The 12,914-nt window shown below is 47.2% G+C and overlaps 1 protein-coding gene across 2 annotated transcripts in view; it reads left to right on the top strand.

Moving 5' to 3' along the window:
- Positions 1–12,914, top strand: part of itfg1 (integrin alpha FG-GAP repeat containing 1) — an 85,652-nt gene that overhangs the window by 64,142 nt on the left and 8,596 nt on the right. Inside the window, exons 13-15 of one of the 2 annotated variants that reach the window (XM_029143750.3) lie at positions 2,052–2,095; positions 4,311–4,389; positions 4,457–6,946. In XM_029143750.3, the coding sequence (XP_028999583.1) occupies positions 2,052–2,095; positions 4,311–4,389; positions 4,457–4,671 (338 nt within the window). In that variant the 3' untranslated portion in view covers positions 4,672–6,946. Of the gene's footprint in view, positions 1–2,051; positions 2,096–4,310; positions 4,390–4,456; positions 6,947–12,914 lie in introns of those variants that run through there. The other variant, XM_029143749.3, reaches the window with a different exon arrangement.

Raw genomic sequence — 12,914 nt, 5'->3', positions numbered from 1 at the left:
GCAGTGACACATTTTGTTTGATTGTTACTCGAATAAAGATCAGATCACCTTTTACCAGCAACCAATGCAGAAACCCAGGGTCAAACTGCTTTTACATTTCTGTTAAATAACCGGTATCCGTTTCCCCCTCAGGCCTTATTTTATACCATTAACTTAGAATCACTGCATAGCCCTCATGTTACAGTACTATCCATCCTTCACATCCACGTCCTCCTAGAACGCCTACTACCTGAAAGGGCCATGTTAAATTACAACAAACAAGAAGAACAGACAAGAAAGAAATGAACGTGTAATGTTGAGTAACCGCTCATATTCCCTTTGGTTGATCTGGTTCCAATAGGGTCAAGACACACACTTGCCTTTGATGGGAGCTCTGTGTGAACATGGCCTCGGGGCATGCACCTAATATTCCTCCACTTCAAAGAACTTCCCTTTGCTACACGTTCACATTTTTAATTGAAGCTTTGAAATCTTTGTTTGTTTAAACAAAGATGGTTGGAGAATTTGCCCCATAGAGCGATCACAGGACTAGGAAATGGTGCAATGCAGTTTTCCAGCCAGGTCCAGTGCTGCCTTTGCATGCAACACTGGTCTAATTGGTCACACTTTGTTTGGACAGTCTAATGCGGTCAGCTCATTATCTAAATATTTATCTCCTAATTTTAGTTTCTTGGTCTTGATTTCTTTAAGGGTTGGATCAGCATCTTTTTATAAATAATAGTAATAATTGGTTCTTAATATAGCAAACAGGTCCTCTGACCTATGTAGAGGCAGATTGTGCTGTTCTCTGCTTCATGATGATAATCAAACGGCCCACAGCTGAATGTGTAAATATCTGTGTGTGAAAAATAGAAAAAGTTGAGGGTTTGTGAGATTTGGATTGTCCATTTTGTTTCACAAGGTGTGCAAGTGGGAGAAACACAACGAGGAGCAAACTGTTAAAAATAAAAACAGAGTGGGTTGTGTGTTTACGCCGGCGCTTTGCAGAGAGAGTGTGAATTGACACTTGGAGAGTGAATTGACTTGGAGAGTCGGGAGGTGCAGACGACGCTGCCGGTGCGGATGGGCCTTTTTCCCACTGCCGTGCTGTGACGTGCACTTTTACTGTACGGCTCAAACTGCTCAATGGAAACACATAATCATTAGATCATACTGAATCCGTAAAACCCCAATGAAGCAAGTGATCCTACTGCAAAGCAACTTAAACCTTCTAGGAGTGAAAGGTGCAAACGAGGGACAAGCAGAGGATGCTTCCCGCATGTGGCGTCCACAGACAAACGCTCTCTCGTCTCCCGGCTGATTCTTCGTGCTTGTTACTAACGGCAACATGCAGCAACTGCAGCTCCTCACTTGCTTCGGGACGGAGCGTGCTTGGTCTCCCAGCAGAGGGGACACGATGGCGGCCTCGGGACCGTTGTGTCAGAGCCAAGGCCAGCTTTAAACTCTCAGTCAGACCTTGTGCTGGTGGTTCCTCCCACTGCCTCTTTTCCTAAGCCCATGAGCACATTCCTTCATCAACCCCATTTTCACCCGTTACAATACGAATGCTTGCTTTGATGCTGACCTTGAATAGATGCGGCGCTTCCTGTTTTGATTCTGGCAGCTTTGGTTGCAGCCCTTATTACCGCAGCGCTGGGTTTCAGCATGGCTCCATCAGGCAAATCAAGGCAGCCGAGGCTCAGCGGCCTATTAGTATGCTAACAAAGTCACTTCTCTAATGACTGATTAGCAATTCAGCAGATTTTGTCCTCGCTCCACTTGTACACACAAATAAGTAAAATGCTCTCTTAGCACAAGTAAACACAGTGACACATTTTAAATAGGCTGTCATAGCTGGCAAACGGGTTGCTGTAGATCCCTCCCACAAGCTCCGAGGCAACACAAAGTGCACAGTATGAAACGCAAGTAACACTTTAGCATCGCTACTGATGATTGTCCATCACAGTGGAACCTGAGATTGAGACTTATTCCACAGCAGAGCGTGTTGTTGTGTCCGACGTGTAACACATGCTGAGCAACATGTCTAATTCTCACACCTCTGTCTTCCTCAGTTCTGAGTGGCCTCTGCTCCAATGACTGCCCAGACGATGTTAAGGTACAGTAAAACCTCTCTCTTCTTACCTGCCATCGACTGTCTACTTTTTCTAATGACAGCATTAACATTATCATTATGCTTTTTCTTTTAACCCCCAGACCCTGTACAGTAAGTCTGTACAGGTAACGTTACAGTATTTAATACAATGAAATGAACCTTCACCTTTTTTTAAAAGTAATAAAACTGTACTACAGTATATACAAATATATACTGTATTAAAATACCCTGACATTCCTCCAGTAACACAGCAGTGGGATAAATATTTGATAACTGGCAGGTTTACGTGATTTGCTGTTGGTGAATATGTTTTGCAGCCGGGTGCTCGTTGTTGTGCTGGGACACCTTGACAGTGACGTTACTGCAGAGACTGGGTTCTGTTTAATAATTGTAACCGGCATCCACCTTCAGTTCACTCTGTGTTCGGTCTCCTAAAGTTTATGAGGAATCCAAGGCTTCGTGTCAGCGGCGGATGATGGGCCCGGGTGGAGCCTGGGAGTTTACCACTGTACTTTCAAACTTTCACAAGGTTACAGCCAGGCTTTTTACAGCAGCCCCAGCGTGGGCTTAAGCTCCATGTCTGGCACCAGGCTTTAGTTCATTTAGTTTATTATCAAAAGCAGCTCATACTGAAACATATGACAATTTTAAGTCAAATACCAAAGATAGAGAACCACTTATACAGAGAGTCTAGGTTATATTAATATTACAACTTGACTGTCTTTTGCAGGTAGTGATAATAGAACACACACTGACCTTTGTGAGTCCCACTGACAGCAGTGGGTAAATTGAAGCTCACGTATCCACACTTAACAGAATTAGCAGGCTACCAGTCCAAAAGACAGCTGTTTGCGCAAGAACCCGAGAGGCTGCCCTGTTTCCAGTGCCAGTAAGAAGACGTGGTACACAACAGGGAGATCCGTTTGAGTAATAGATCCATCACTGCCTCGCAAACAGCAGTTCATATTACCCTGCATCCATCTCAATGATCCGCAGGTGGACAGTACACAGGGTGATGCCAGGTGATGAAATCTGAGCAAACAGCCCAAAGTAGTCTTTGCTAAAACGCTTCTGTCCCCGTGTTTGTTTTGGCCAGTCCAGACCAGTATGACCAGTTAGGCTTCAGCTTCTCCGTCTGGACTTTGCTTTACTTCGTGGGAAGGGCGACATTTGAGAGTCGCTCCTCTTCCTGGCAGCAACCTGCATCGAGCTCTGGTTGAGAGGCTGGTCGTGAAGGACAGTTATGCTTTTTGAATGGAAAACACTGCACGGCTCTTAAAACATAACACAATGTGCTTTTTGGAGTGAAGCGTATCAAACCGTTTGCTTTGAGCCACTTTTACTCGTCCTAAAGAGCTCATTCCGGATGCTCTCGTGCGGGCGGCGAAAGGAAGCTGACATAAAGGCATAAAGCAGCTGGTAGCATGGGTCCTGATGCGACATCCTATCAGTGGGAGGCCCTTTGCAGAACACATTAGCTTTGACACCAACAAGAGGCTGCTGGTATTAGAGTTGTTTTGCTTTTCTGTCCGTCTGCTCTCCCACCCGCTTGTTGTCCGACTGAAGGGTATGATGAATGCGGCCGATGAGTGGAGCTCACAGCTGTTTTCTGGTCCTCTCCTCCTCCATCCATCACCCCTCTCCATCTTTTTCCATTCCGCTCTCCGGCTCCCGTTCTTCTTAGTCACACCTCTCCTCCCCTGTCTTTCTTTCGGCCCACTCGTCCCCGAATTCGCCTGCGACCTCATTTCCATTGCTCTCTCACCCCCACCCCCCCATCCCCGAGCGCCACAAAGGGCCGAGTGTCTCTGGCAGCGCGCGTGTTCGCGCGTGGACAGGGCCTGTAATTAGCTGATTCAAAGTGAAAGCGGCCCTCTTCATTAGTCGTCAACCTTTCATAACGAAGCGATAAGACGAGCGCCTCGCGTGCGCGCGCGCGCGCGCGTCCGCTCGGCCGTCACGCTCGTTTATGCTCAGCGCGGCTGGCTCAGACGTGCGCCAGGTCACCTAGTGGAGATGAAAAAAGGGAAAAAGGCCTCAAGGTCGGCGTGATGACAGCACACATCAGCCTCACTCTCTGACTGACGGGATCGTACTGTATCGCAGCCTTCTGTGCTTTTTGTCTTGTCCTCTTTCACCTGAACTGATCGGTGAACACGTGTTCGCACAACGTCAACATTTTTGCTCACTGTTTGCATTTGCATGTGTTTTTCTACAGCCGTTGGGTGTCAACCAGCCAGGGCCCTTTGTGAGTTACACCACTGTGGACTCCAACGGCTACCAGAAAAACGCCTCCGGTAAGGGTTGGGTTTTATTAATTTATTTAACTTACTACTCTGTACTTTTCACTTGTGTCGTTCTCAGGACGACGGTTACTTTGTCTGAAGGTGTTCCTGCACATCTACATCACACTGATTCATGGCTCCACCTCCTACTGTAACAATGACAGCTGTCCTTTAGTCGGGCTCAGCACCACAGGGCTTGTGTTTTGGGAGGTCTTTAAGAAAGTGGACAAAGAGAAGAAGTCTGTATTGATTTCATTTTCGTGCTTTGTGTTTTTTTTATGTATGAGAAAATAGCATTTGTGCCTCAAAGACAAAGACTGAAGCTGAAAGAGGGTTTAAGAAAAAACAACACAAAGAAGGTCCCTCCGAAGAGTGCTGAAAGGAAAATAAATCAGTTTGATAAGCCTGTAATCCAGGCTCCATGATGCCTCTGTAGTGTGTGTGTGTGTGTGTGTGTGTGTGTGTGTGTGTGTGTGTGTGTGTGTGTGTGTGTGTGTGTGTGTGTGTGTGTGTGTGTGTGTGTGTGTGTGTGTGTAGTTCACTTGTTCTGTCTACAGTGAGTTTACGGCTTGTTCGTTGCTGACTTCATTACGTTGCTACTCCATTTTACTATGTCTATACAGTAAATGCGACTCTTATAAATATAAACTTTAATTTAAATCATTAGAGGATAATTACTACACTAATAGGGCTTGTCTGGAATATTCCCGCTCTCAATCAAACGTGAATCCTGTACTTGCTGTGGCAGCGCTGTTTAGTGGATACACTTTTCTGCAAGGCGTTTAGAGGAAACTACTGTGAAAGCCTACAAAACACTGGAGGCCTTTTTTTTCCTCTGAAGTTTCTTCGACAGTGAAGCAACACTAAACAAGCTGAAGCTTCCTCCTTTTTTTTTTTTTTTTTTTCCTTCCCCCCACAGGACGCGCGTTCGTCGTGCAGCGCTGCATTTACAGCAGTTGTCTCTGTATTTGTTGCTAAATTATTGGCAAGGATGAAAGCCACGCATAGCTGTTATTTATATTTTTTCAGGCCCACGTTGTTCGCCAGATATTTCTGCGCCACATGATCCTAAATAATGGGGATGGGAAGGTACATAGGTGGAGAGAGAGACTGCTGCACGGAGATACGGAGAACAGCGCTGCTGTGTCGTATTAGACACAGTTAACCTAGTTGATAGTACGTTGTGGGAAGGACACAGAGCTGGATGAGGACAAGATGCACTGACAGCCTAGGGTCAGGGATATATATAGTTTGTGTGTGCGTGTGCATCCTGGTGTACAGCATATTTCCACTTTGTCGGATTGTGTTGTTTCATTTATTTGTTGGCACATGGAGTGTATATATATTTAAAGGAAGAGTCTAACATAATTATTATTTCACCACCATTGGACGTCTTAAGCTCCTGGCTAGACATCAGCTAAAACAAATCTAGCAATAGCTGAAGTCACTTCAATTACTGTAGGTGTGATTGGACTATTAACACTAGTTATTTTGTGTTTAGTGTAAATAAGTCACGTTTAGATTCCCCCTCCCCACACACTGTGCTTTAACTATGCAGTTAAATGCTCACAGAGTAGCTGTGGGTGTGGGTGGTGCTATTACTGGACCACCTACACCCACTGGAGGAAGATGGAGCGATGCACGATTCCGCTAAACGTGTGGGCACTGAGTCATAAAACAGTGAGTGAGTAAAGTGGCTGAAAAAGATCCGATGATGTTCGCTTGCTCACTTGCAACCAAACGCCGCTTTCCCTGGCTGCTTCCGTCCCTTTCTCCCCCCCCCCTCGTCTGTCAGACCTTCACGACCTTCTCGCTGGCATTAAGATTCAGCCTCCGCGCCGCTACGAAGGCTCCTGCGAGGTTTTTTTTTTTTTTTTTTTTTTGCAGCTGGCTGCAGGGGTTTGTTCACATTCAGCTACAAGAGGATTACTGAGGTCAGACACCGATGCAGCCTGCACCACGGTTCATCCAAGAGGTGTCGGATTGGACTGAGTTCTGGGATGTGTGCTGGCAAGTCGAGTTCTTCCGCACGGACGTGGGAAAAGCAGCGTCTTATCGTAACGGGAACAACCCGTGTATCGGCCCATCTCTTGGTCAAATAACACAGGCGGCTCTGAGAACGGGTATATTGTGTAGACTTGAGCCGAAAAGATGCTAGTGTATCCCGGCTTATTATATCTGCCCATCAACACTTTCAGCTTATTTTTCCAGTGTGTGCGTGTGTGTGTGACTGTAACACATGGAGAGAGAAATAGTAGCCAAAGGCTTTGCCGGAACAACTCCCCAGACCCCTCATTTAACAGCAGCAAAGTGCTGCTATGGAGTGAGTGTGTGTGTGTGTATGAGAAAGAGCGAGTGGGTGTGTGTGTGTGTGTGTGCGTAAGAAGGAGTGTGTGGGGTGATTTAAAGTGTATTTATTCTGCAGCGTGCAGCTCGGGGAACAGCCAGCGAGGCTGCCAGGGATGAGCAATGATGGGGGGGCGCGCGCAAACACACGCGCGTCCGGGCCTCTCCACCGGGGCCCGGCGATCTTCACTTACCCTTCACCCCCCCCCCGAAAAGGTGAGAGAGCAAAGAGGAAAAGAGGGATTATAATATGTGGGGAGAGAGAGAGAGAGAGACAGATGGACTGAGGAGTCACAGAATATGAATAGAGTGAACAAACATGGGAAGGAGCGAAACAGAAAATGATGACTGTGAGCAGAGAGAGGGAGGCCAGGGTGCGTGTTATGATATGTTCTAGTTCGGATACGTGAAAACAGAAGTAATAACGAGCAGAAGTGGAGCATCTCTACTGTGGAGATGTCACATTCCACCACGCCCTGTATTTCAACTCAATCACGTCCCACCCTCCAATCTGATAAGCAAAGGTCAGCAGCCCCCGACCAGCTGTGTACCGTCCTCTGTCTGTTTGTACTATTGCTCATGTACTTGTATAAACTTGCCAATAAGCCTACGTTTGCCCCGCGTGCATATGGATTGTGCGTGTGTGCGTACGTGCGCGCGCCAGCATACGTCTCCTCGTGACCTTGCGCCTGTGTTTGGCACGGCGGTGCACCGGCCCCCTCACCAAGCAGGCTGGATGGATGAGCGTGAGCTGGGATCCTGACAACACCACACCTCATTATTAACTAACTCCTGCTGAGGCGGAGCGAGAGAGAGAGAGAGAGAGAGAGAGAGGGGGACAGGTGGACTGGAGGAGATGAATAGTTAAAGTTATTCATTAACAGCCTTTTTATCCCTCTCCCTCTGGCGCTGTGGGCAGGAGGAGGACACCACCATCCGCTCCCCCTCTGGATGCATAGTCACCCCTTCGTTATGGTCCCAGGAAGATGGAGGCGAGTGTTTGAAAGTGAGACCAGTTAAAAACACAGAAGGGCCGTTGGTTTGCCGTCACCATCGGCAATGACTGAATACAAATCACCAGCATGAACATACAGTTCATGGCGAAGCGGTGAAAAGGTAGCGGGACTCTTCGTCCCTCTAGTGATTGCTTATTGCTTGGGTAGTAAATGGAGTATAAGTAATTTAATGGGCAGGAGGCATGCAGGTAGTTAGCTGTGTCCATAAGGGGTGGGAGTATCTGCGGTGCCGTATATCACGCTGCACAGAGAGCACACGAAAAGAGGGAGGACGTTTGAAAGAGAAGCGACATGAAGAGGGAGGACAGAGGAAATGTGCGCTCATAGGCAGGAGAGTTATACCAGGCCCAGATCAATGTGGAGCTCTCTGCAGACCGTCCAATTAGACTAATGAGTTCAGGGGATTAGCAACACTCCCGTTGTACACGCGTACACAACCTTTAAAACACATGTTCATCCACGGCAAGTCATCCACAAACACCTCTTAACCTTTGAGACGTTCAGAAGATCCAAAACAAGTTGGATGCATGTGTGTGTGTGTGTGTGTGTGTGCGTGTGTGTGTGCGTGTGCGCCTGCGGCCTATTGCGCTTGACGTCACGCTGATCTATGGCCGCGCTGCACCTCGTTCTCAGCAGGTCAGCGGCGAGTGTTACCCTATTCTCAGGCCATTTTATTGCTCGCTCTATGGGAGATGGGGTTTGAGGCGTGCGGGGAGAATTCGCAATGTGGGAATAAGATAGGTGAGTAGGTGGATGAGAGAAATGAAAGGGGAAGAAATGAGAGCGCGCGGGGAAGTGAGCTGGAGGTGGAGCTCCGGAGAGAAAGGCAGAGGAGGGAAAGTGAACGCGGAACAAAAGAAAATGATGGCAGCAGCGCACAATAAATCGGACCGGAGTGGGAGAGGGATGGAAACAGAGGAGGAGAGGAAAAACAAGGGGAGAAGTAAACCCTCACAGAGATGAAGAGAATTACTATTGATTAGACTTAGCATGATTTCTCTCGCCCGTAGTTTTCACTCAATCGACTCCTGTCTGTCTCTTCTTCAACGTCGCTCCTCTCACTTTCATCTGTCTTTTTACATTTTCAGTTCTTCTTTAATGACTCTGCGAGTTATTTTGTAGATCGAAACAAGCTCTGCTTCATCTGCGTTAGTGAGTTTGTTCCAGAATTAATCCTCCTTTAGTGTGTAGAGTTGTTTTGACACTGCTATTGTGACTTGATGCATGTTTTGGTGTAATTGATCCTGTATTAGCTTAATTTTTAGAGCTGCTGATGACAGGGAGACGCGTCCAACCAACAACACACTCATCTTTTTTTGTAATTATTGTTTTCTTGATCTTCTCTTCTTTATCAGCATTATATGACTCAAAGTTTAATTACAACGTGTGAAGAAGCGAGTTTGTGGTTACTGAGACAGACGTCAGATCAGCTGCTTCTAGTCCTGGAGACACAGAGTTATAAAGGGATGCATGTGACATAAAGGACAGACAGGTGCTTTTAACCAAGCTGCAGAGAGCACACACCCAGGTTTACACTGGTCTGAGTGACTGCTCATCGCATCCAGATGAAGCATCGTCTCAGTGGGAGGCTGTTTCCTTCTAATGATCCAAAGGTTGCAGTTAAAGCTGAAAGGTGACAGAAGTCTTCAGGAAACTCACTCCTACATTAACATGAGTCCACAGGAGGAGCGTTAGCCACCGAGTACCAAGTAGATCCTCCTCCCCTTGTCTTCCAAGTGAAGGTTTCCTCAAACGGTGACATCTATCTAATCATCGCTCTGTTGTCAAGACAGCGAGGAGGAGGAGAGATGAATGTGCAAAGCAAACAGAGCTCATTGTTCCCTAAATGTTCCCCGATAAAACTCTAAACCTGGAGTAGTTCGAGCGCGATCTGTCCGTTTGTGGCTCGTTTCATATTTCAGTCGCTGTGTGACATCACTGAATGGCCCCGTGAACCGAGGACAAGTGTTTTATTCACAGCAGACCTGCTGTTGCTCTTCACTTTTTAATAAGCGCAAAGGAGTTGGACTCCAGATGCCTTTCAGCCCGCGCTCCTGCACGCATGCACACGCGTGTACAGGTGGCGGCGCTCCTCAGCGCTGCGGCCGGGCCATGATAAGGGCAGAGCAGCCATGAAGCCCTCCGCATCCCCCAGCGTATCAACAGACGCACACCGGCCCTCCACGCATTACACACGTCTCCCTTCACAAATCAATGTCCCCATCTCATACAGTTGTATGGGCCCTGAAGTGGGCCATACAGTGTGTGTGTGTGTGTGTGTGTGTGTGTGTGTGTGTGTGTGTGTGTGTGTGTGTGTGTGTGTGTGTGTGTGTGTGTGTGTGTGTGTGTGTGTGTGTGTGTGTGTGTGTGTGCCTCTATCCCTCATGGCTCCACCCTCCGTCACTGCAATTTGCTCCTTTTATCGCCGTCAGGGGAGCAAATGGTTTCTATAGCGACAGGCGGTAGGAAATTTTCAGTTTTTAAGCCCTGGGGAGGGGTGTGTGTGTGTGTGTGTGTGTGTGTGTGTGTGTGTGTGTGTGTGTGTATTCTTTATCATTCTTGATTTTTTTTTAATTTTATATACCATTATCTTTAACCCCCTGCATTCCTCTGTGTGTGTACACTCTGCATATCTGCCCAGCGGTGCTTAAACCTCCAGGCACAATTTTCTTTTTTGAATATGTGTCAAAAGACCTCAGCAGATGGACGTACACGCACATGCACAGTAATGTGTCCTAACTCTCTGTGAGGCATCCACGTCCTCTCTCTCTCTCTCTCTCTCTCTCTCTCTCTCTCTCTCGCTCTCTCTCTCTCTCTGGTGTTTCTCCTTTTTCTATTTGTAATTTTTTTCCCTTTTCTCACGCCCACGAGAAACAAAAATTTGTCTGCTTCAATCTCAGCGAGAGTTGATATCCCCAAATCCTTGAATTACTCCTCACCATCTGGCATCCTGCTGATAAAGAAATGAACAACAGTAATGTTGGAATAATTAAAAGTTGCCTAACCTGCACCACTACCCAGTGCTAGTAGAATGTGGACAATAATGAATAATGTGAACAAGCACAGGGGTGAAGCCAGCCCTTGTGGGCCCTGTGCTGAGTGTGTGTTAACATATGGAGGCAAAGTTTGTGGCTGCCAAACAGGAAGCGACTCTCCAAGAAAATCCTGTTTCTTAGACGTAATCCATTCGTTTTGAAACTGCCTTTTGAAGTCTCACTCGTGCAGCATCAGGTTTTTTTCCGTTTAGACTCCATTTCACTGTCACTGTCACACTATACACGCGTCCGGTGGAAACTGCTGCAGCGCATGAGGTGAATGAGAGAGTCTGCGAACGGTATCGGGATGAATTCACCTCGCTGGTGATGAGGTTTTGGGGCTTCTCCTCCAGCCAATTACAGTTGGTGTTCATTAATAATGCAGCTTTGATAGTAATGCTTCGTGAAGCAGCTGCGTGGGAGCACAGTAACGCCTCAACCTAGAGTCTGTCTGCTATTAGAAGTCTGTTTCTCCTGTTTGTGTCTGGTCCTGAGTGTTTGTGTGTCTGTGGATCCTGTTGTACATGTCACTGGCTGAACTTGTTGCCTGTGATGCACTCAACTGTGTTGGTGTGTTCGTGTTGGAACTTTGTGAAAATGAAGTGTGTGCGCTGACATACACAGACACACACACGTACACACACACACACACACACACACACACACACACACACACCCTAAGACCAGCTGCTTGTGCTGTTTAAATCTGCTTTGTCTTCTAAGGTTGCCAGTCGTGTGTGTGCGTGGTGGGATTCCCTGCCAAGGTCTCCACTGGCTCTGCTATAGGGAGATAGGATAGAAACACACTCGCACACATAGACACCAAATGGAGACACCCCGATACACTGCTCTGCATAATACCTTTTGCCAGCCTCCCCGTGTTGTGAAATGGCTTTGCTCCAGCCGTAACCGCATTTCCTACCCAGTCCATGCGTACACACACACACACACGCACGCACACACGCACACACACGCACGCACGCAGGACTCAGCAGATGATAAGCTAGGCCTCCTGTCTGCAACGTAACCCAGCTTGATCCTCCATAATACACACACGGACACACACACACACACTGAGACCCACTCCACCCTGCTGAGTGGCCGAGTGCAAGCCATCCACCTCTTGCCTACTGACAGCGAAGAGCATTCTGGTAAAAAAACATCAAACAGGCCCAGCTTAAAGGTCCAATCCCTTTAAAAATCTTCTCTGTTGAGCCTGTTGACAGGCGGTGTAAAGGGCCGAGAGGCGTAGGACTGCTTTGAAACAACCTTCCCCGGCTGGATCCACCTCAGGGTAGCACTTTGTAGGACTATGTCTGGCCTTTGATTGTTGGATATGAACAATCAAGTGGAATTACCATAAATGCCTCTTCACGGTGGAGTTAGAAGTGTTGTATTTGTGGACAAGTGCTGCTGCAGCAGCAAAACTCAGACTTGCAAGCCAACATTTGCTGAACATCACTTTACTTCACTCTGACTGTATAACTGAGTCGACCCCTAGTATTCGTCCTAGGGGTCGACTCAGTCATAGGAACCATGCGCGTCTCAGCTATGAAAATCCAGTGTGGTTTTTCTATCCATGATCCATGTATCCAAGTAGCAAAAAATCTATGCTAAATGTTGATTATATTGGTTGTATTCCTCTCCCTCTTAACATCTCCTTTTCTTTCAGATTATCTTGTGAAATCATGTAAAATCCCACACACTAACCAAAAAAGCCCTCCACTTCACTGAAGTGACTCTCACTTGCTGTGCGTGCTCCTCTCTTGTTCTTGCTCTTGCTCTTGTTCTCTCCTGCACACAAACACACACACACACACACACACACTCACAGGCCTCTCGGTAAATGTCACACACACCCCAGGATTCATCTTCGGCGTCTGTCAGAAGCTGAGGCTTTGTACTCACCCCCCCCCCCCAAAAATAGTCAATGTCCATGAAACTGTTCCCTGCTCTTCACGGAAACAGCCAATATTTCTGTCTGGCTGAGCCTCTGTTTCGTTATCTGCCGTGAGCGATTAAGGAAATTATGCTGTCGCTTCACAACAACGCTGCCCAGTGCTAAAAAGCGGGGAAAATAGAATAGTTAGAGGTCTGACCGATGAAACGCTCCTCTTTTTTTTGATGGAAGCGGTGAAAG

The sequence above is a fragment of the Betta splendens genome, chromosome 3, assembly GCF_900634795.4.
Source record: "Betta splendens chromosome 3, fBetSpl5.4, whole genome shotgun sequence".
Taxonomy (NCBI): Eukaryota; Metazoa; Chordata; class Actinopteri; order Anabantiformes; family Osphronemidae; genus Betta; species Betta splendens.
Note: the sequence above shows the minus strand (reverse complement) of the source record. Positions and strands in the feature narration are given on the sequence as shown.